We start from the raw sequence: 21,585 nt of genomic DNA, 5'->3' as shown, positions 1-21,585 counted from the left end.
AACTGCTTAAACTCAATGGGGCCCACCTAAGAGTATTTGACCATGCATGCTAAGGAGAATATCTTCGATACCACGCACCAGATAAATTACAAATTATATATTTTAAAAATATATAACATAATATTAAAATTATTGGTTATTATTTTTTTGTGAAAAATATTTTAACTAATATATTATATTTTTATTAATGGGATATACACAAGACTATAGTATTTTAGATTCTTTGGCTACTAAAGGGGGGTATTTCTGTCATTGCAGGAAACAAAAGTTGCCACTGAGCATGGTTGCTGTGTAGTTTCTATAATAATGGAAGGGCAATTTCATGTCCATTATTTTATATGTCACTGTTAGTTTTTCTTTCATTGGAACAGCATTGCCTTCTTCTTTCTCTGTCTCTTACACATACCCATGCTCTGAGATTCTAGTCCACTGTGGTTTTCCAACCTTGGAACTCCCTCAAAACAAGGTTAGAAACTGGTTTGATGTTCAAAAACTTTATATTCTTCTCAAACTAAAAGCCATTTCATGGTTTTGTATTTTCCTTGCAAATTTTACTTTTTTTTTTGTTTTTTTGTTTTTCTACTGACTTACAAGGGTTTCTCCAAATGGGTTGGTGATGTAAAGTATATAATGAGCTCATCCTTCTTGCCTGTGGACTTTTTGAGTTCTAGTTTTTAGCATTTCTGTTTGTGTGATGTGAATGGCTTTTGCTGAAATGTCTATCTTCCTTTTTGTTTTTTTTAATTGATTCTTAACAAAGTCATGAATGAGGATTTGAGATTTAATTTCCTGTTTCTAGTAATGGGGTGATATGCATTTTGCTATGAATTACACAAATTTTGTTATGATATATATATGTGACTACTTTATAAGAGGTGATTTGATTAACCTTGTCCATACATGGGTGATATTGGCTAAGAATATCTGGGTAATTTCATTAAACTCAGAAAAAAGTACTCTTTATTTTCTGTTGCTGCTTTTGTAGTTTGTGCATCTGTTCTGACTGACATTCAAAGCTTTCTCCTCTTCAGCTCAGCCAATTTCAAAACTGAAACGAGTTAATCACTTAGAATTGGAAATTTATTATCGGTGTTTTATAAAAATCGTATTTTTCTTTAGATTTGGTGAGATGTTTGGTTGAGGATCTTTCCGTATACTAATGTGAATTCCTCAGCTGTTTAAAATACTTAATTTTATTCTCATGAAGTCTAATTCAATACAATATACAGGGCCTTCTACATTCTTTGTGTGTCTCATGTTTTGAATTTGTTTAATGGACATTTTCCTTTCTAATATTTATTCCTTTAATTTTGGAAATTTCTACATATTTTCCTTTCTTTTTTGGTCAAGAAAAATCAGTAATCTGTAGAATTGGTCATCTATGCAGTTTCTTTGGAAATTTTCACTAATTGATTCCGCTTATTTCTTTATTCTTTTGTCATAAAAAAGTAAACGGAGAGAAGTGTTTGATTTGTTATAGAAGTCGAGTTGTTGATAATACACAGTAGAAGAAGAAGAAGAAGAAAAAGTAGACTAATTGTAACTTTGCTCTGAATCCACAAGAGTTGTCCTTGTATTCTGGTTCCTATTAACTAAATGTTTAAGCTGTGGCTTTCTGTGTCTTTATATGCATTGTATGAAACTTGAAAGTTGATGGTATGATAACACTGATGCTTGATTCTTCCATGCAGACAGCAGATTATGTCAAATCTGGGGTTTATCTCCTCTAAGAAGAATGAACCTTCAGCAATTCAGGACTAGATCTAATTGATATTGCAAAGGAAATCCATGGATATCTGTTTTGTTGCGGTGTGTACCAATTAGCAGCTGTCTCTAGGAAACTAGTGTTGATTGTTCAGCTTCTGTTGGAAGAGACCACATAAGCTACTGTATTACAGTTAAAACGCTGGTCAGTTACTTCATTATTGATTCTATAATGCAGGCATCAGAGCAACATAGAGGCTCAAGTATGTACTATCAACCATTGCAACAAATTGAAGCCTACAGCTTGCCGCAGTATCGAACTCTAAACCATCAGCTATACTACAACAATGAAGGCCATGGAACCCACTTCTCCACTCCAAGTTCTTCTGAATTTTACTGCACATTGGAGTCATCCTCTGCAACTGGCAGTTTCACTGTTTACAACTCCCCTTCAACTGTTAGTTTCTCACCCAATGGTAGCCCAATATCGCAGCAAGATTCTCAGTCATATCCACCTGACCAGGATCATTCCCCTGATAATAACTATGGCTCTCCAATGAGCGGGTCCTGCATAACCGATGATGTAAGTAACTTCAAGCACAAGCTGAGAGAGTTGGAAAGTGTAATGTTTGGCCCCGACTCTGATAATCTTGATAGTTATGACAGTGCCATCAGCAATGGAACCAACTTTGTGCCACCTGAGATGGATTGTTGGAGACAAACAATGATAGCAATTTCTAGTAAAAACCTAAAGCACATCCTTATTGCATGTGCTAAAGCAATTGCAGACAATGATTTGCTAATGGCACAATGGCTGATGGACGAATTACGGCAGATGGTGTCAGTTTCTGGTGAACCAATTCAAAGATTGGGAGCATACATGTTGGAAGGACTTGTTGCGCGATTGGCTGCCTCTGGGAGTTCAATCTACAAATCTTTAAGATGCAAAGAACCAGAAAGTGCTGAGCTTCTCTCATACATGCATATACTTTATGAGGTTTGCCCCTACTTCAAATTTGGATACATGTCAGCAAATGGAGCAATTGCAGAAGCTATGAAAGCTGAAGACAGAGTTCATATAATTGATTTCCAAATTGCTCAAGGAAGCCAGTGGATCACTTTAATTCAGGCTTTTGCGGCAAGGCCCGGAGGACCACCGCACATTCGGATTACTGGTATTGATGATTCAACATCAGCTTATGCCCGTGGTGGTGGACTGCATATAGTGGGAAAGAGGTTATCAAAGCTTGCTGAGCATTTTAAGGTGCCATTTGAATTTCATGCTGCAGCTGTCTCTGGTTGTGATATTCAACTACATAACCTTGGAGTTCGACCAGGGGAAGCTCTGGCTGTAAATTTTGCATTCATGCTACATCACATGCCTGATGAAAGTGTCAGCACTCAGAATCATAGGGATAGACTGTTGAGGTTGGTAAAGAGCCTATCACCAAAGGTGGTGACACTTGTTGAGCAAGAATCTAACACGAACACTGCTGCATTCTTTCCACGTTTCCTTGAAACTCTGAACTATTACACAGCAATGTTTGAGTCAATAGATGTAACTCTTCCCAGAGATCATAAAGAGCGAATCAATGTTGAGCAGCATTGCTTGGCAAGAGATATAGTTAACATCATAGCTTGTGAAGGGGTTGAGAGGGTGGAGCGACATGAGCTGCTTGGGAAGTGGAAGTCAAGATTTGCAATGGCTGGTTTCACTCCTTACCCTTTGAGTTCATTGGTGAATGTTACTATTAAGAAATTGCTTGAGAACTACAGTGATAGATATAGACTTGAAGAGAAAGATGGAGCTCTATATCTTGGTTGGATGAATAGAGATTTGGTTGCTTCTTGCGCATGGAGATGAGAACTGGGCATTGTGTGACTCCTGAAAGTTCGAGGGGGGATGAAACAGAACCTTTCCTTGTTCTTATTTTGTTCCATTGCTTTGTATGAGTTACTGAGAAAGGCCACATTAAATCCAATCTAATTGTCTTTTTCTGTGTTTCAAGAATTTTAATAGGAAATGTAGCTAGCAGTTTTTCTTTATGAGCAATATTAATCTTTCATTTCATAATCTTTTTCTGGCCCTGAATCCTGAGCACTCCAATGCTTAAATATTATAGTTTAGCTGGGTGGCTGGGGAAAATGATTTCCTAGAGTAATTGAAGAGTGACTTTTCGTAGCTATGCTATCCTGTTATCAAACATAGCTGTTCATTCACGTTATTAAACATTTTAATTTTATGTATTACTTTAAAATCAAATTAATAGAAAAGCCCCATGTGGTTTCATAAACCAAAATAGGTAATAATTTACTAAAGAAAAGAATATAACCGCATCAGATTGCTTGAAATTTGATGAATTTTATCTTTTTTTTTCTTTTCTTTTTCGTTTTCCTTTCCTTTTCTTTTTTTATTTATACGGCGGGACTAAAATTAACTTTGCTCGGTGTGTCCTTCAGTCCTTGAGAAAGGATTTTCTTCTTCCAGGATGATATTGTATCATTACAATGCGGATGTGACTTGCATCATTTCTGGGATCCTCAAATGAGTTGGCCATCGACGATAATATTAGAGATCGAACCTAAACCACTGCACCAGCAATCACACACTAGAACATATGGCAGAGCTATTGTTCTATTAAAAGACTACAATTATGCAAAGCAAGGCATTTTTTTTTTTCTGTTTTTGATATGCATACCCGATTTACCACTTTGAGGCGAGTCGTCTTTCTGATATCCTTAAAAGATATCTTTGAATCATTTATAAAACTATTCCTCAATTGGGTCTTTGCAAAATTATATGGAAAGTAGGCTTTCAGGAAAAAATGCAGAAATTTTCTGCTATATTATTATTCTTCAACTAACCAAAAGTCTTCCCTCACATCCTTCTAACCAGCCTTTTAAAGGCAATACAAAAAGTAACTGACAATAAAGGACCATCAATGGTCTTAAAAACTGATACAAAACGGAAATAACAATAAACAAAACATAAAGTTATGCAATTATTAAAATCCATAAAAAGCTTTAAAACTGAAACGTCTGCAGTTATAATAATTTATGGTGACTTAAGTGCATCATCCTCTCCCACTAGGAAAAGATTCGCCCTCGAATCTGCAACGTCTTCAGGTGGTAATCCAGGCGGCAACTCTTCTGGTACAATATCACCAAATTTCCTAATTAAGATTAGGACTTGGAAATGCAATTCTTTGACATGCTTGGTATATTCATTTGTAGTTTGGATCAATGATCGCATCTGTGATCTGTCATAGGAAAACTTTGTCTGATGTACCAGCAAGTCCCATTGCCTTTGACGATCTCCAATTAAACTTTTACCAAAAGCTAAATCTTTATCACTTTTACCAAAAGCTAAATCTTTATCTCCATGGAGCATATGGAGCATAAGGTTGTTATGCTCGTTGTCCCCAAATTCATAATATTGCTTGCAAACTAAAGATTTCTTGGATGAAGGATCATTCTGCATGATATCTTTGGGTAGAACTTCATCTTTGTCAGAGATATTAGAATTTCTAATAACTGACTTCCCATCGGAATCACTACAAGAGATTTCTTTCACCTCTAGATTCTCGTCGTCTTCCCAATCATACTTATCATAGATAGGGAACTTGTCATAAATTGGAGCATTAGAATTTCTAATAACTGACTTCCCATCGGAATCACTACAAGAGATTTCTTTCACCTCTAGATTCTCGTCGTCTTGCTCTTCATCATATTCATCATAGATTGGGACCTTCTGGTCTTCTGTCAAGTCTATGATGTCAAAGATCTTTTCGACGGTGTGTGACCCGTCGATAAACTCATCTGGATGAGTAGTGCCTTCGAATTTCGGGATCTCAATCTTCACCTCAATATTAGCAAAAAAGGATTGATTTCCAGGTTGACTTCGTCCTCATCGCTCCTGGTTTCGGTTCCATAATCTTCTTTCCTCCTCATGAGATGATCTTTCAGATTCCCATCCTTCATCTGACTCGTGCAACTGTGCGAGTTCTTGGATCCGTCTGTCCTTTTCCTCAATTTCAGCATCTCTCGCATCAGTATAATAATCACCATCGGTAGGTTGACCACGTCTGCCGCCACGACTTCTTCGTCCACGACCTTCGCGATTTTCCTGCTCAGCCATCTTTAAGGCAACCTGAGCTCTGATACCAAATGATGCAAAATTATATGGAAAGTAGGCTTTCAGGAAAAAAATGCAGAAGTTTTCTGCTATATTATTATTCTTCAACTAACCAAAAGTCTTCCCTCACATCCTTCTAACCAGCCTTTTAAAGGCAATACAAAAAGTAACTGACAATAAAAGACCATCAATGGTCTTAAAAACTGATACAAAACGGAAATAACCATAAACAAAACATAAAGTCATGCAAACTGAAACGTCTGCAATTATTAAAATCCATAAAAAGCTTTAAAACTGAAACGTCTGCAGTTATAATAATTTATGGTGACTTAAGTGCATCATCGTCCCTCTTCAAAGATGTATTTGATAAAAATTGGATCCAGATTCTTCCCCATGCTACTCAACCTGAGTTGCTGAGAGCTACACCCATTGAGTTATGGAAGGCATTTTCTGAATTCACATTAAGCAAGACAATTTAAAGCATAGTTGTAGGCACAAAACAAGAAATACATGGGAGTACATTCGACAATATATTACAAAATATTAGAATTTTAGATACAAGTATAAGAAAATGTACATCTTCACTTACTTATTCCTAATAATAATGGTATGCAAGTAAAGGTATCCAATGTAGTATTAACTATGATTTGCATATTTAGTCAACCTGCCCAAAGACAAGAAGAAAGAGAGGTAAAGAAGGGGAAAATGAAGGTTAGGATAGAAATAGGAATCATAATCCCATGAGATATCTGTATAACCTATGTCATTTCCAACTATTTATAATCTTCAGTAACTAGCTGCAGCTTGAAAAAACATTGCAAATTTAGCTTTGGACAGGTTCAGCATCAGATGTTGATTGCTTATTAAATTCACTTTCTGAACTAGGAGTATCATGAACGGCAACCACATTGACGCAATCCTTACTTCCTCCTGATTTAGTTTTCACCTCATCTTTCAGCTGTTCATTTGATCTACATGGAACTTCGGAACTTGAATGGCATATGATGTCATTGCTAGAATCGTCTTTGGTACCCGAGTTATCATTTTGTTGTTCTTGCTCACTCAATTTAAGTTCAGGACCCTTACTACACAAGCTGACCACACCAAATTCAACCATCTCACCATCCTTTAATTTAGTAATTGACTCGCCATTTAGTTGCTGATTTAATCTGCTTTCTGAGTCCAAGTAGCTGCTTTCCCCTGTATCAACACCAACAATATTACCTCTAGATTTGGTTCCAAACTTGCCATCAGTGATCATTGTCTGAGTATTTGTAGCTGCATTATGAGTGACAGTCCTTACTGGGGGGATTTCATGATCATGTTGTCCCTCATAGGTAGTTATTACAATTTTTGAATCATGAGAGGCCCTTTCCACATGCTTTTTGACAGGGCATCCAGGATTCGAGCATCGATAATAACTCCTGAAAGAGTGGAGAAAAAATGAAATCACATTAAATTAAAATACACATGAATGCATGTATATTTCCATATAAGCTCAGAACAGAGGGAGGTAGAGAGAGGGGGGAGGGAGAGAGCAAATAAGCATCTAAAACAGTTGTGACAGGTAGAAAATTTGACAAGTGTACCCGTACTTAAAGGAGAAGAGGCTGCCGTTAGACCAAATGGATTGGTCACCACTCATTGGCAAATCCACAATGTACCAATTCAGAACAAAAGCATTATTGATAAAATTGTCGTTGCTTTCTTTGTATGCCAAAGAAACATGAGACTTCTGATAAAATTGTTCATCTATGTGCAAACGTTTGTGGGGTAGGCTGGCATTTCACAGCCTGGTTAGGACTGTTAAATCAATTGTTAAAACCATAAAAAATGTGGCAGAAAGTTGTGCAGACTGCAGAATTAAACAAAAATTATAATTCAATAGATCTTTAGACTAGAAGCTAATGCAATCAATTTATAGTGACAAGGTTTCAGGCTGGTCCATATGAAACAGAATGATATAATGTATTCTGGACCGATATAAAAGCACTTTAATACAACACAGGTAGAAATGAAAATACGGCTACATCTGAAATGAAAAGCTAACATGTACCTTGGATTTGTATTCCCTTTAACTAGTTTCTGCCCATATTTGCGCCAGCGATACCCATCATTTACAAAATCAACCTCACTTGAAGTCTGAACAACAACACGAGACTCACAAATTGACTTGTCAACCCCAGTGATATCAGCGTTACAATTGTCTTTCTTCCTGTTTCGTATCAATTTGGCAGTAAAACAAAGGTTAACTATTGCATATATATTAGTCCAAACAAAGTTTTTACAGGTAGTCAAATAACGTACAGCCGCTTTGACTCAGGATTCTCATTGTTATGAACCTCATCCTTTGCCTTAGTCAATTGTAAATGTGCAGCTTTCAACTCATCATCTGGGGAAACTTTTGAAGTTGGAAGGGAATGTAAAGACTTGATCTGTTGAGGCATACATCCATGCTCAACGGATGCTTTCTCTTCATGTATGATGCCACAAAATATATTAAGAGCTTATTCACGGAAGGATAGAAATTAAAATACAAACAAAGTTTATTTCTCACCTTCCACATTGGCTGAAGAAGTTTTGTGAGGCCCTTCTTCAACAACAGGAAGAACACAATCAACTGGTGGTATGGTGTTCAGTTGAGGTCTAGGATGATTATGCTGACCGATGCAAATGGAATCTGTAATATGCCCATTATTCGACTGCTCCAATTGCTTTTTTGCCTGGCAGTTTGGATGTGTACACTTATAATAGCTCCTTATAAATTCATTCCCCTTAACATGTTTCTGGCCATATTTTCTCCAGTTATAGCCATCTTTTGATACCCTTTCACGTATTATAGAGGGACTGTCCTGACCAGATTGCAATGGAGGCAATTCATGCGAAACATTATCAGGGCTCTGCAAATGTTTCTCAAATGTTAAAGAGTATATGCTTCCTTCTTGATCTGATTTCAAGGCACAAGCAGTAGCATCAGAATCCTTCACTTCGTTTTGAGCTACAATAGAAGGAACTTGTCTGGACAAATGAATTTTAGTATCATGAATCCCTTGTGACAAGGTAGTATCGCTAAGAGGACTCACTCTTTGCTGCAATTTATTAGAAGAAACATTATGGTCTGCGCTTTCTTCTGAAGAAACCATGAGAACCTTTATCTTATATATCAGAAGGAAACAGGTCTAGTTTCATTAACTGCTTCAATGAATATCTTGAAATGACGGACTAGAACAAACATAGTGTCCTTGTGGTTGTTCAAACCTGACACAAATTTAGAAAGCTTCAATATCAAAAATACCTTTATTCTAAATTAATTAGAGTCGACAGTAGATAAACCCAAATGAAAAGTACACAATAAATAAATGCAAATTAAAACTCATTAATACCAATAACATAGAATGAATAGTGGGGGTTGAGAAAGATTTTCATTTAATAAACTTTAGAAACTTCGTCACTCATTACTAGCAGTGAAATCATTAATAGTAGCGCAACATGTGCAAAGAGTGCTAAAAATATTTCTCAAGCTAAATGGCACTGTGTGTCTCATCTGTCAACGCTGCATTAGTTGTGGACTTGTGGGTGAGTTTGACTTGGGGTTGCATGATAAGTAATTGATTTGACTTGTGATGGTACAGATTGGATTTCCCATCATGTGAATCAGATATGTTAAACTACAGCTTTAATTAAAGCAAGGGAAGTGAGGTAGACCTCTTACAGGGAGATACTTAATGAACTTCATACAGGACAAATTAGAAGACAAAGTAATTCCACCAAATAAAGAAGACAAAGCGATTATTTAACATGATTCCTTTACCAAAAAAAAAAAAACTTTTATTAGTAGAAGTGGCAAGATGAAACTCACTTTGAACATATGTAGCCTTTCGCTTCACTCTTCACGGATCAAATAGCAGAGCTACATATATACCAAATCAGAGTATTAATAACGTATATAAATATACACATGCATAAATGCATTCTAAGTTTCAGATTGAAAGGAACCCAAATTTGAAAGCAAAATTCGATTTACAGCTCCCACTTTGAGATCAATTTTACAGTGTTGTACATATTTTACTCAATTATTAGTTGAATAATACAAACATCACTTATTCTTTATTTTGTGTCTGAAATTAACCGAACAAAAATCGAGTGGAAAGATAGAGAGGGAGAGGGGGAATTTCATTTGTTAGGTCTCATATGGTGATAAATCTTAATTTTCAAACATATCTATTCCACCTTCTCTGAAAACATCCCAAACTCATACCTCAATTACAAGAAAAATCCTACAATTATTTTACTATATTATTAATAATATAAAACACACACACACACACACACAGAGGAGAAGAAAAAAGAAAAGAATATAAGTGTAGTAAAATTGAATGGTATATATATACATAAAGAGAAGTGGTTGAGAAAGATAGCATTACCACAAGGGAGGATGAATTGGAGAAGAAGAGGAGCAATAGTTGAGTAAACTAGTGAATCAATTCTTAAGGAAAGGAAGTATGTAGAAGAAGCTGTTTCTGTTGTTTTGGATGTACTGACCAATGGGAGAGAGAGAGAGAGACTGACGAGAGAGTATAACACCCCAATCCAACATCCTTCTTTATTTGACCCAAAAAACAAGGTAAAAGGAACAAAAGTCCACTCTCTCTCTCTCTCTCTCTCAACGCTGACATAATAAACACAGAGAATATGCCTTCGTTTGCTTTAATTTCATTTGTCACTGTTTTCTTTTCATTCGACGGTTTTGTTTTTTCTTTGGAAACCCAACTTTCCCATTAATTGGACCTTACTTTTGTTTCTCCACTCTCCCTCTGCTCTACATTCAGGATTGGGCTTACAAAAGCAGTTTTTATTTTATAGGCCCAGTTTAGTTTTCTTTTAAAAAAACCCACTACGTATCATTGTCTTGCATGTACATTTTAAATTAAATTAAATTTTAATAATATAGATAATTTTTTTAGTACATTAATTAAAATTGTTTTAAAATTACAAAAAATATATTTATAATGTATATTGCACCCACACTTACAGGATATACCGTACATGAAACTCCTATACATAGGGGAATTTAAAAAAATGATAAATTTTGACATTTTTGATATTAAATAATATTTTTAATTTATATAATATATATTATATTAATATTCAATAATTTAATAAAAAATAAAGCTAAACTAATAATATTTTTCTATTTTGTAAAGAAATATAAGATATGACAAATATTTATATTATATTTAATAAAGTACTAATCTTAATTCAACGAATCTAATAGTTGGAATTAAAAATACAATGCAATGCAATTTTTTAACTCTTTTTTTAGTATCTGCAACTCATCGTGTTGGAGTGTTGTGAAGTGTCAATCATCATGACAAGTCATTTTTTGAAATGTTGGTGTATTTTATAATTAATTAAAAAAATTAAAATCAATTTTTTTGAAAATAACAGCATTAAATATTTATTTATAAACAAAATCATGAGATACGGACACGGTGTATTGGAATCTGTTCTGTTCCAAACTTCCAATCCAAGTTGCGCAATCACGCTTGCCCTCATTTGTGTTGGACCTGAAAAACTCCAATCAATCAAACCCTAACCCTAACCCTAACCCACAAATTTCAATTTTCAATCTTCAGTTTTCAGTTTTCAACTTCATCACATCAATTCAGTCGAGAATTTCAACAAGGAAAAATGCTTCAATCTCCAGGCCACTCTCCGCTCCATCTCTCTTCCCCATCCCCTTCCCTTTCCCAACTTTCTGTGCAAAACCCTAATGGGTCTTCATCATCCTCTGCGATTGCGAGTGCGAAGCAACCAACGGTTCTCGACGAAGACACCTACGTGGAAGCTTTGGAGAAGATTATCGAGCGCGACTACTTCCCCGACATCTCGAAGCTTCGCGACCGCCTCGATTGGCTCGAAGCCATCAAGACCGGTGATCCCGTTCAAATTCGCGATGCCCAGTTGAAGATCATAGAGCGTCGTGCTGGTACAAATAGAAAGGTAACCAATTCTAACACTCTCGATGGTAGAATCTCACAGACACCCGGTTCCACCTTTATGAGAAATTTCACTCCTTTTGATGAATTTGATGGAAAACCCCCCAAAACACCCGGTTTGTCTGTAGTAGATGAGGGAGAGATTAAGACTAGCGAGGGGGGTGGTCTGGTGGATGATTCGCTTGGCCTGGATCAATTTCTGAGGAGGTATACGAGTGAAGATAATCATAGCTTTTCAAAGATTTTGGACAAAGTGAATAGGAAGAGGAAAGAGAGATTTGGGTATTTGAATGAAGATGTTAAGGCTATTGAGGATGCGAAGAGGGATAGGATAACTGATGGTTATGGAACCTCTTATCAGCCTCCAAGTACCTTGGAAGGCTGGAATTACACGGCCAAGAATTTGTTGATGTATCATCCTGCTGATCGGGGTGAGGTCCCGCTGACTGAGGAGGAAAGGAATTTTAGGATCAAAGGCTTGACGAAGGAAATCAATCGGCCAAATACAAGATTTCATTCTAAAATGATGGATTCTAGGCCGAAAGAAGATGGAACTGTTGAGATGCTTTATACCCCCATTGCTGGTGCTACTCCCGCTCCTATGTCTCTCAGAGATGGGGATAAATTAAAGAAGTATGATCTTGAGGATTTGAGGAAGACTCCGAATCCGTTTTATTTGGAATCTGGGAAGAAAGCTGAGAATGGTTATAGCTTTGTGAAGACACCATCTCCTGCACCGGGAGTTGATGAATCCCCGTTTATTACTTGGGGAGAAATAGAAGGGACACCACTGAGGTTGGACATGGAGGATACGCCAATTGATATTGGTGGTAGTGCTGATGGGCCTCATTATAAGATTCCTTCTGCACCGGCAAGAGATGCAAAAGCACACTCACTTTCTAGGGAGGCTGCACGTAAGCTGAGGGAGAGGTCAAAGATGTTTCGTAAGCCCCCGTTGTCATCACCAGTTAGAGGTGGAAGTGCTAGTCCAAGCATGCGGACCCTTTCTCCTGCTGCTCAGAAGTTTGTACGGAATGCAATTGCCAAGTCCTCATCTTCTGTTGATGAATCACTCCGTGCAAGTTACCGTGGTTCTTCTCCTGCATTGGCTACTCCTAGAACTAGAAGTGTGTCAAGGTTTGGTACAGAAGATGGGAGCTTGGTTTCCAGGTCTCCATCTGTTAGAGAGGACTCCAATCCTCCCTGGTAATATGTTGTAACATGTTTTGAAGCCATGATAAAATGATCACGTAGTAAGTCTTTTTTCTTCCTGGACAATGTATTAAAATAATAAAATCTCATCGACCAATGTAAATTTGGAGAGGAAGAGCAATCTGAGGATAATAGATTTTTCTTTCTGAATTTTTCATTCCAAATTTTAATTCTTTTAGTTTTATTCTTGTTTACTGGTTGTCTATATCAGAAATCTCGTTGATAAAAGTTCTCTTGTGAATCCTTCTATTGAAGGCATTGTTGTATACTGAACTAACTATGAAGTTACTATCTCTGACCTTTTGGCTGTTAAACAGGTTTTCTTTTTATTGCAAGTTCCTTAATGTTTCTTTGTGCTTAAATAAGTAGGCTCTTTATGGCTTCATATACATGTGCGCTGTCGTCAGTTAACCAAATCCCACATGAAAACAATGAATCGGTGTTGATGGCAGTTTGATGCTTTTATGGCTTCATATACATGTGTGCTGTCGTCAGTTAACCAAATGCCACATGAAAACAATGAATCGGTGTTGATGGCAGTTTGATGCTTATATCATGGTATGGCCTTTTCTAGTAATTATCAGATAAAGGTAAAATACCAGATGAGGGTTTTTGTGCCTGCACGCGATGTACAAGTATCTTAATGCCTGTTTCAGCTCTTCAATTGGATCTCCTTGCCCGAAATAAAATAAACGATCCCATGGTGCTTTTCATAGATGTCATTCGTTTAAATTTGCCGACATGCTAGCTGAAGAGCATGTTACAATGGCCAAGCGATCAATGTGTCTGGCGAAGAAAGCCATCAGAGTCATTGATTATGAGAAGCCTCGATTGTGGTCCATTGATCAATAATTGTTCATGTTTATTTTTGCTGAAAAGATAAGCTCTGTTAATAAACTAGTTGCTTTTTTATGTATGACTTTCTGTTGTTTGCGGTTCCATAGTCTTTGAAAAGCATTAAACACACCCTGACAGACTCACAAGACTGTCACTGATGATTGACTGTAATTAGATAACAATATTGTCCTATTTTAAAAAAAACCAAGAGTTCCGATGTATCTAAATATTTAGAACTGAAGCATTTTGATTACATTGATACAAATTTCATGCTAATTGATCCCAAAGGCCTGTTTGGAGCACCTGATAAAGAAGATAGAATAGAATAACTTATCATATCATACTTTTATCTTTTGTTTAGTGAGTCAATATGATATGATTAGATTATCCTATTGTCTCATTTTATTCTATCAAATACATGATTTCTTATCCTATAAGGGGAGCTGAGTTAAGATTCAACGGGATAGGATACCAATATTAGATACCCAATATATTCTCACGCTACCCAATATATCCTCCGTTACCTAATATATTTATATTAATTGCATTATATTTTATTTTTTCTTTCTTCTTTCTCCTCCTGCATAATCTTATCAGATTGCTAATCAGGTGCTCATCAAACACAGGACATGATATAGGCTTATCAGCTTCATATCATATCTTACCCTTATCAGCCTCATATCATATCATATCCTACTCTTATCCTATCCTAACCATCAAACATAGCTACATCGTACTGTGTATCACGAACGGGATTCGAGAATCGTAATAAAAATAACGTATGCATGTATTCAAACCTTTTTTTAATGATTTTTATTTTTATTATTTTTGGGCTAAACAATCACACCAATAGTTATTGTATGCGTAGGACGAATGATATTTGCCAACACATTATTTGGAAGTTTCATGAAGAAGGAGTTGTTGAAGGCAATGCTGGAAGATTCAGAAAATAAGAGTCAAAGTTGGCACTTGAGCACGGGCGTTGCCTGAAACTTAGGTTTTGAGTGTAATGTTTCCCCATTATTCTCGTGAACCAAACAACTTGAGAATCAGACGCAGTGATTCCCGTCACATAAGGATCTATATTATGATTCTGCTTCATGGAAACGCTACCAAAATGGGAAAAAGAAAATACATAAAAAGTAAACGGAAAGGGATTGTGTACATTAAAATTCGCCACCTCATCCAACTCAATTAAATTTGCGTCAGAGAAACCACATCGTTGAATAATTTTCCTCTATATCCCTCGCTAGAGTTGTCAAAATGTTGGCCCTACCTATAAGGCCAAAAAAAATTTAAGATAAAATGAACCTCAATAATCAATATTCGTACGGGTTAAAAGTCCAATTAATTAGGAATATTTCACAAATCATCCAAAATTATAGGACTTTGAAAGTTAGGACTAAAAAAAAGCCCTACCACATAATGCCGGAGCAATAATCAAATTGGATAAAGAAAAAAAAGAAAGAATGAATCAAGAAAATACTTTTCTTTTTTCTTAATTTTATTTAATCAAAAAACAACTTCATAATAGTAGAACATAAATAGACAAAATAAAATAATAAAAAAGTAAATAATTATAATAATGTGCAATCAAAAAGAAGATAATGCACCGTCAACACACACTTAAACATAATTTACAAATCACAAAAAAAAAAAAGTTAATAATTATTAAAAAAATTTAAACTATTAAATAAATTATAGAAAAATAAGATAAATTCCATGACCACAAAAAATATCTGATGAATTAGACCAAAATATAATGATTTACTGGATGAACAGCGGTTTTAACACATTTTGAGACTCTATCCCTTGCCTATTTATTCCAATCTCATGCTTTAGTAATTTTCATGCTCGCTTTCTGTTTCTTCTCTCTTTCTTTCTCTGTGGTAAGCTACAATCACAAATCTTCGTTCATGGATAATTCTCTATTCTACTTTCCTTTCTTCATATCGTGATTTTCATTGAAACTGAAAGCTTAGTATCGTGAAGATTATATTCTTATACTATAGACAATTTTGTTTTGTTGTGTTGTGTTGTGTTGTGTAGCAGAGGTTTGGATATATTGAAAATGCCTGCTGAGAAGTCGAACACTTGCGACGGAGAAGTGGAAGCGTTTGTTGAAATTGACCCAACGGGTAGGTTTGGGCGTTACAATGATCTGCTCGGTTATGGAGCTGTGAAAAGGGTTTACAGGGCATTTGATCAAGAGGAAGGGATTGAGGTGGCGTGGAATCAGGTTCGGCTCAGGAATTTCAGCGATGACCCTGTTCTCATAAATAGGCTTCATTCTGAGGTTGAGTTGCTTAGAAATCTGAGCAACAAGTATATCATTGTGTGTTACAGTGTGTGGAAAGATGATGATCGCCACACTATTAATTTCATTACTGAGGTTTGCACTTCTGGGAATCTTAGGGATTACAGAAAAAAGCATCGTCATGTGTCCATTAAGGCTTTCAAGAAATGGTCTAAACAAGTACTTGAGGGATTGGAGTATCTTCATACACATGATCCTTGCATTATTCACAGAGATCTCAATTGCAGTAACATCTTTGTTAACGGCAACATTGGCCAGGTAGTCTACATTACTTTTTTTAATGTCATGTTATTGATGAAGAGAAGTGTTTTATATGGTTAAATAATCTTCTTTTCTGTAAGGTAAAACATTTAATTTATTGCAGACCCTTATGATTGAATTATCCAAATTAGCAAAGCAGAGAAACTAAAAATGTAATGCTAGAAAGTTACCAAATGATCTTCACAATAAATAAATATTGAACACTAGTCACTGCTTAGATGATATCTGAGAAGAATATTAAAAGCAAACAAAACTGAATGGCTCCACTTAAGTGATTTTTGCTTCCGGGGAATTGACTTTGGATAGATATATCTGCAATGCAGCCTTTTTTTTTTTTGGCAATGATTCGTTTGATTAGTGAGCTTAGGTTGAAAGAAAATCTAAAAGTCACTAGTAGTTCTCATTTTAAAATATAGGAAAACAAGATCTTCTGATTTGATAGGCTTTATGTGATTGGTTGGCTTGCCAATTTAAATTTTGAGATATTAGTTTTTGACTTTGGCATTTTGAAGGTGAAAATTGGTGATCTCGGATTGGCTGCTATAGTGGGACGGAGCCATGCTGCACATTCAATTTTAGGGACACCTGAGTATATGGCACCGGAGCTGTATGAGGAAGATTACACTGAGATGGTGGACATATACTCTTTTGGAATGTGTTTGCTTGAAATGGTTACGATGGAGATACCCTACTGTGAATGTGACAGTGTCGCCAAGATATACAAAAAGGTCACCATGGGAATTAAGCCTCAGTCCTTGAGCAAAGTCTCAGATCCAGAGGTGAAGTCTTTCATTGAGAAGTGCATAGCACAACCAAGGGCAAGACCTTCAGCCACGGATCTCCTTAAGGATCCTTTTTTTTATGAACTCAACAATGATGAAGAATCAACGCCAACCAATTGATTCCCTTCATTCAGACGTTTTAAGGGAGTTCATTTTTTTGCCCCTTATTGTCCAATTATTGTTTTTTTGTTGATATCAACTTGTGATAATCTGGTTTCGGGTTTGAGTCTTTCCACTCTCTCACAGGAGTTCCCACTCTCAGAACCCATTAACCTTTGGGCAGATCAATCCTTAAATCTAGTTGGGTCACCACTGGATCAACAACTATTGAGTTTGTACAACTACTTTTTACTTCCAAGTATATTCATATCCACAATTGATTGTTAGTACATGCATTTCTACTCCAGTTTCACCATATCTGTGCTGTGATGTACATAACTTCGTCTGTGGACTGAACCATAGTTGGTACTTTTCCTTTGGTGAAAATGCTAATCCACTTGTAGGTTATCCAACAAGTTCCATCATTTATTTCTGGCATATTCTGTTTTACATGCTTCAACAGAGAAATCATTTGGAGTGTCTCCTTAAAATCGATTACAGCTTGCCAATCTGAAGCTGTACGCATTAAGCTTTGAATCATAAACAACAACCATACAATTTAGATGGCTGTCTAGTAGTAGTATCTACGTTCTTCTGTGTCCACCCAAATTGCATCTTACCACCGAGGTAGGATGTAATGTAACACGTGGACATGCAAATACATAAATAAATCGTTCCTTTGCATATCATGTTAGCTTGAAAACCTACTTAATTAAACAGCTGTCAGAGTTTCGAGTCGAGTCAAACGTGACCTACTTATGGCAGGTGACACAACTGTTGTAGCAAATATGTGCTGGAAAGCACTAACTGTACGATCTATTTGCTGTCTTCATGGCTAATCTTTCTTGTTAATTAATGGGTATGGAAGTTGATATGAAAGCACGGAAAACTGGAAAGTCATGTTACCTAATTCATTAAATTAAAGAGAACACGAGAGAGTATACCAAAAAAAATAAAAATTATCTAGGATGCTAAAGAAACTCTACTTGTTAATATTAGAACAGGGACTCATTTTGTTCCAAAGCAATAATCTGTGCCATCAAAAGTTCCAACACCAAACAGGTCAAGAAGTTAGACGTGCCCGAATTCTACCCGTTGAGGGGCCTCTAAATTGCATTTGTTAAAGCCTAAAACAAACCAAATAAAAATTAATGTAAAAAAATGATCTGGAAATTGCTAGTTTTGTCACAACTTAAAAAAATGATTCATTTTTAGGTCATGCGACTTCAATATGACTTTTTATTTTTCAAATCAGAAAGAAAAAGGCAAAAACTAAGGACGACCAAAAATAAAAATAAAATTGAGCTCCTACATTAAATTTGGGTTTTTATTATTTGAACTGAATAACAAAAGTATAAAAAAGTTTCTCCAAATTTCAGGTAACATTGATAAATTGAAAAAGAAAACATATAAGAATAGGAGGGAGGATATTCTTACTACCAAAAAAATTCATTACCAACTCACTCACTACCTATCTAATCACTATTGGATCAGAGAAAGAAAATGTTGATCCAATGATGATTAGATAGGTAATGGGTTAATAGTGAAATTTTTTGGTAACAAGAATATTTCCTCGTAAGAATAGAACCGACATAACCCATTATATTTGGGCAAGTCAAATCTTGGAATTTATCTGGGTCGCCACTATATCAATAAATTTTAGATCAAACACACTCTTTTTTGTATATTATATGAGTTATATAAAATCATTAATATAATATCACCTAACAATTTAAGCTTTTGAGTTGAATTGATTCTTTACATGGTATCAGAGCCTTGGTGTTCCGGGTTCGATCCTCGCCGCCCTCAATTTTTTTGTGAATTTTTTTAGCACAAATAGACTAGGCCCGATGAAATAGTTTGAATTTGGTTTTTGGAGTTTTAATTTTTAAAATGAAAAAAAAATTGGATTTTAAAGTTAACTAGTTATAATTTCTTCTGCTTATTTAAATGCACCTTTTATTTTAGAGGAGTTAAATTCTTTTATAAAAATAAAATTCTAAACAAAAGATGAATAATAACTTTAAAGCTTTTTATTCTGCTTTTATGAATTTAATAGTTTTGCATAAAATAATTATTTAACACTATTTTGACATTAATTAGTGAAAATATGGTATAAAAAAAAAGGGCATGCATCATATTCCTATTCCGTCGTGTGGCTTGCTACTTGCTAGCTGCAAAATGGTAATGTATAGGCAAAGAGTCAGTGTTAACAAGCGTTGATTGTGCCTCTTGCTCCACGCATTCTACAAGCTGAATCATTAGGTATTTATGTGGGCCTTATTGAATTATTCAAATAAGCGATTATTTTTTTAATTATTTATGTGGCCTCACTAATAAGCAATTATTAGTGATTTATTATAACCCAACTCACTCTTCTGCTCGCAAACAAGTGCTGCACACACGTCTAAATGCTTCTGCATACATATTTAGAAGATTTGTCAACAAGATCTTTGAATTTCATCATAGAGTACTCTCTTTTTTATTTGAAGATTTGGCCACATGCCCACATGTTCTAATAGTTGTTTAATGCGTTAATATAATTCCCTTTTCAAAGAGGGTGCTGCTAGGGCATTAATTGGAGGTCACAATTTTAAACTCAACTCGTTGACACAAACACAAAAATTCATAGATCGACCTATTTATAAGTTTGTGTAGCATTTGTGTTAACAAAAATTGACACGAAAAAATTTGTATCGTGTTGCATGTTAATCCACAAATTCAAAATTGACCCGTGATAATCTATTTAGTGGTTATTCATGTCATATTATGTTATCTTATATCATGTCAACCTGCAAAATAAGTGATATACTTTAAGATTGATAAGTTATTTGTTCACATCATATCAACTTGCAAAATAAACATATCATATTTGTGTCGAACGTTTCCACCCGTTTTCACATTGACTTTGTGTTTATGTTGGTGTGTAATAACCTGAAAAATGCTACTAATAATAATAGTGTTGTATATCCTAATATTTATGTGTATTTTTATAATTATATCAGTTCGGCATGTTAAGTTTGGTGGTGCAGTAAGAATAGACATTAATATATCAATATGCACGTTGGTGTTAATTGCCATTAATTTTATCGTTGTACGCCATTATTTAATTATAAATTATAATGTTAACTTATAATTTGTATTCATTTTATGTTAATCTGTAACGTTTAAAATAAATAGGAAATAATTACATTGATTAATGTTAGAAATTTTCAACGAAATTATAGATAAATTTCGTTGCAAACTGCCACGGAACTTTTCGACAGAATTATTTTTCGTTTAAATTATAGACAGAATTATAGATAAATTCCGTTGAATTTTACAACGAATTTTTTTTATGTAAACTTTTTCTGTTGCAATTATCGACGAAATTGTAGTTAAATTCCGTGGAAAATTGTGATGAAATTTTTCAACGGAAATTAATTTTGTCAAAAAATTTGACAGAATTTTTGTTAAATACTGTTGCAAATTGAGACAGAATTTTTTGGCGGACATATTTTTCGTTGAAATTTTTGACGAAATTTATTGTTTTAATATTATGTCATGACTTCATTTATTGACGGAAAAGTAAGGCTTCCGACGAAATACATTCCGTCGAATTTTTTTCAACGGAAAAAAAATTTCGTTGCCTTTCAACGAAGGGTTATTCAACAGAAGAATTCCATCGAAAATTCTATGGAAAAATAATTTTTCAACGGAATTTTCATAATTTGCAACGGAAAAATTCCGTTGAAAATATTAATATTTCTAGTAGTGGATATACTTACCACCAAATTTTTTTACCACATTTACAACTTCTAACCTAATCACTATTGATTTTCGTCAATCTAACAGTTATAATTTATGAGAATTAATAATTAATTAATAAATGTGATCCAATAATTTCCAATAAATTATAACCGTTAGATTGACGAAAATCAACAGTGATTAGATTAGAAGTTGTAAATATTATAAACTTTTTTGGTGGTAAATATATCATTCCCCTATATTTATATCATTTTATTTCCATAACAGTTTGTAACTATTATGATATGAACTAATTTAATCATGATTATTATTAATAATTATTTTAATATTACCAGTAATTAATACCCTTTTTCCGTTACGAAACCTTAGCTATAAAAGAAAACTTAACATAACTAATCAAATCATTAACTTATTCTCTCCTATTCCGTTAGTCTCTCCATTTTCCTTTTCTCTCAATTCTTTTAAATTTTGTTGCAATGACTTTCTCCCTTC

At 34.9% G+C, this 21,585-nt stretch overlaps 4 protein-coding genes across 7 annotated transcripts; 3 read left to right on the top strand and 1 right to left on the bottom strand.

Moving 5' to 3' along the window:
• The first annotated feature begins 382 nt into the window (after positions 1-382).
• On the top strand, positions 383-3,784 carry LOC133305042 (scarecrow-like transcription factor PAT1). Of its 2 annotated transcripts, none has more exons than XM_061505152.1 (3): positions 383-466; positions 1,696-1,809; positions 1,943-3,784. In XM_061505152.1, exons 2-3 carry the CDS (start codon positions 1,789-1,791, stop codon positions 3,566-3,568), a joined length of 1,647 nt encoding a protein of 548 aa, XP_061361136.1. In that variant the 5' UTR covers positions 383-466; positions 1,696-1,788; the 3' UTR covers positions 3,569-3,784. The 2 variants fall into 2 exon arrangements, with proteins under 2 accessions (XP_061361136.1, XP_061361134.1); XM_061505150.1 differs by having other exon boundaries at positions 392-466; positions 1,692-1,809.
• Positions 3,785-6,321: 2,537 nt separating this feature from the next.
• On the bottom strand, positions 6,322-10,489 carry LOC133305044 (WRKY transcription factor 1-like). Its single transcript, XM_061505155.1, has 6 exons — positions 10,264-10,489; positions 9,699-9,749; positions 8,397-9,097; positions 8,147-8,312; positions 7,896-8,054; positions 6,322-7,263 (listed from the first exon to the last, which is right to left on the bottom strand). The coding sequence occupies exons 3-6, from the start codon at positions 8,980-8,982 to the stop codon at positions 6,663-6,665; spliced, it is 1,512 nt and encodes a 503-aa protein (XP_061361139.1). The 5' UTR covers positions 8,983-9,097; positions 9,699-9,749; positions 10,264-10,489; the 3' UTR covers positions 6,322-6,662.
• An 863-nt stretch (positions 10,490-11,352) lies between these two features.
• LOC133305052 (uncharacterized) lies at positions 11,353-13,470 on the top strand. The gene has a single exon (XM_061505174.1). It carries the CDS (start codon positions 11,531-11,533, stop codon positions 13,046-13,048), a length of 1,518 nt encoding a protein of 505 aa, XP_061361158.1. The 5' UTR covers positions 11,353-11,530; the 3' UTR covers positions 13,049-13,470.
• A 2,197-nt stretch (positions 13,471-15,667) lies between these two features.
• Positions 15,668-18,080, top strand: LOC133305049 (probable serine/threonine-protein kinase WNK11). 3 transcript variants are annotated; one of them, XM_061505169.1, is made up of 3 exons: positions 15,668-15,776; positions 15,937-16,462; positions 16,978-18,080. In XM_061505169.1, exons 2-3 carry the CDS (start codon positions 15,959-15,961, stop codon positions 17,365-17,367), a joined length of 894 nt encoding a protein of 297 aa, XP_061361153.1. In that variant the 5' UTR covers positions 15,668-15,776; positions 15,937-15,958; the 3' UTR covers positions 17,368-18,080. The 3 variants fall into 3 exon arrangements, with proteins under 3 accessions (XP_061361153.1, XP_061361152.1, XP_061361151.1); XM_061505168.1 differs by having other exon boundaries at positions 15,691-15,776; positions 15,940-16,462; XM_061505167.1 differs by lacking the exon at positions 15,668-15,776 and having other exon boundaries at positions 15,787-16,462.
• The last annotated feature ends 3,505 nt before the right edge of the window (positions 18,081-21,585 follow it).

This window comes from Gastrolobium bilobum, unplaced genomic scaffold (genome assembly GCF_033153095.1).
Source record: "Gastrolobium bilobum isolate Gb01-03AN ecotype WA unplaced genomic scaffold, APGP_CSIRO_Gbil_v1 utg45939, whole genome shotgun sequence".
NCBI lineage: Eukaryota > Viridiplantae > Streptophyta > Magnoliopsida > Fabales > Fabaceae > Gastrolobium > Gastrolobium bilobum.
Note: the sequence above shows the minus strand (reverse complement) of the source record. Positions and strands in the feature narration are given on the sequence as shown.

Bases quoted from the DNA above. Each gene is read 5' to 3' on its own strand.
- LOC133305049 (XM_061505169.1), top strand. From the start codon at position 15,959: ATGCCTGCTGAGAAGTCGAACACTTGCGACGGAGAAGTGGAAGCGTTT. The intron at 16,463-16,977 runs GTAGTCTACATT...GGCATTTTGAAG, and splicing joins TTAACGGCAACATTGGCCAG to GTGAAAATTGGTGATCTCGG.
- LOC133305042 (XM_061505152.1), top strand. From the start codon at position 1,789: ATGGATATCTGTTTTGTTGCG. The intron at 1,810-1,942 runs GTGTGTACCAAT...TCTATAATGCAG, and splicing joins TGGATATCTGTTTTGTTGCG to GCATCAGAGCAACATAGAGG.
- LOC133305052 (XM_061505174.1), top strand. From the start codon at position 11,531: ATGCTTCAATCTCCAGGCCACTCTCCGCTCCATCTCTCTTCCCCATCC.
- LOC133305044 (XM_061505155.1), bottom strand. From the start codon at position 8,982: ATGGTTTCTTCAGAAGAAAGCGCAGACCATAATGTTTCTTCTAATAAA. The intron at 8,313-8,396 runs GTGAGAAATAAA...TCATACATGAAG, and splicing joins TTCTTCAGCCAATGTGGAAG to AGAAAGCATCCGTTGAGCAT. The intron at 8,055-8,146 runs GTACGTTATTTG...GATACGAAACAG, and splicing joins AATCCTGAGTCAAAGCGGCT to GAAGAAAGACAATTGTAACG.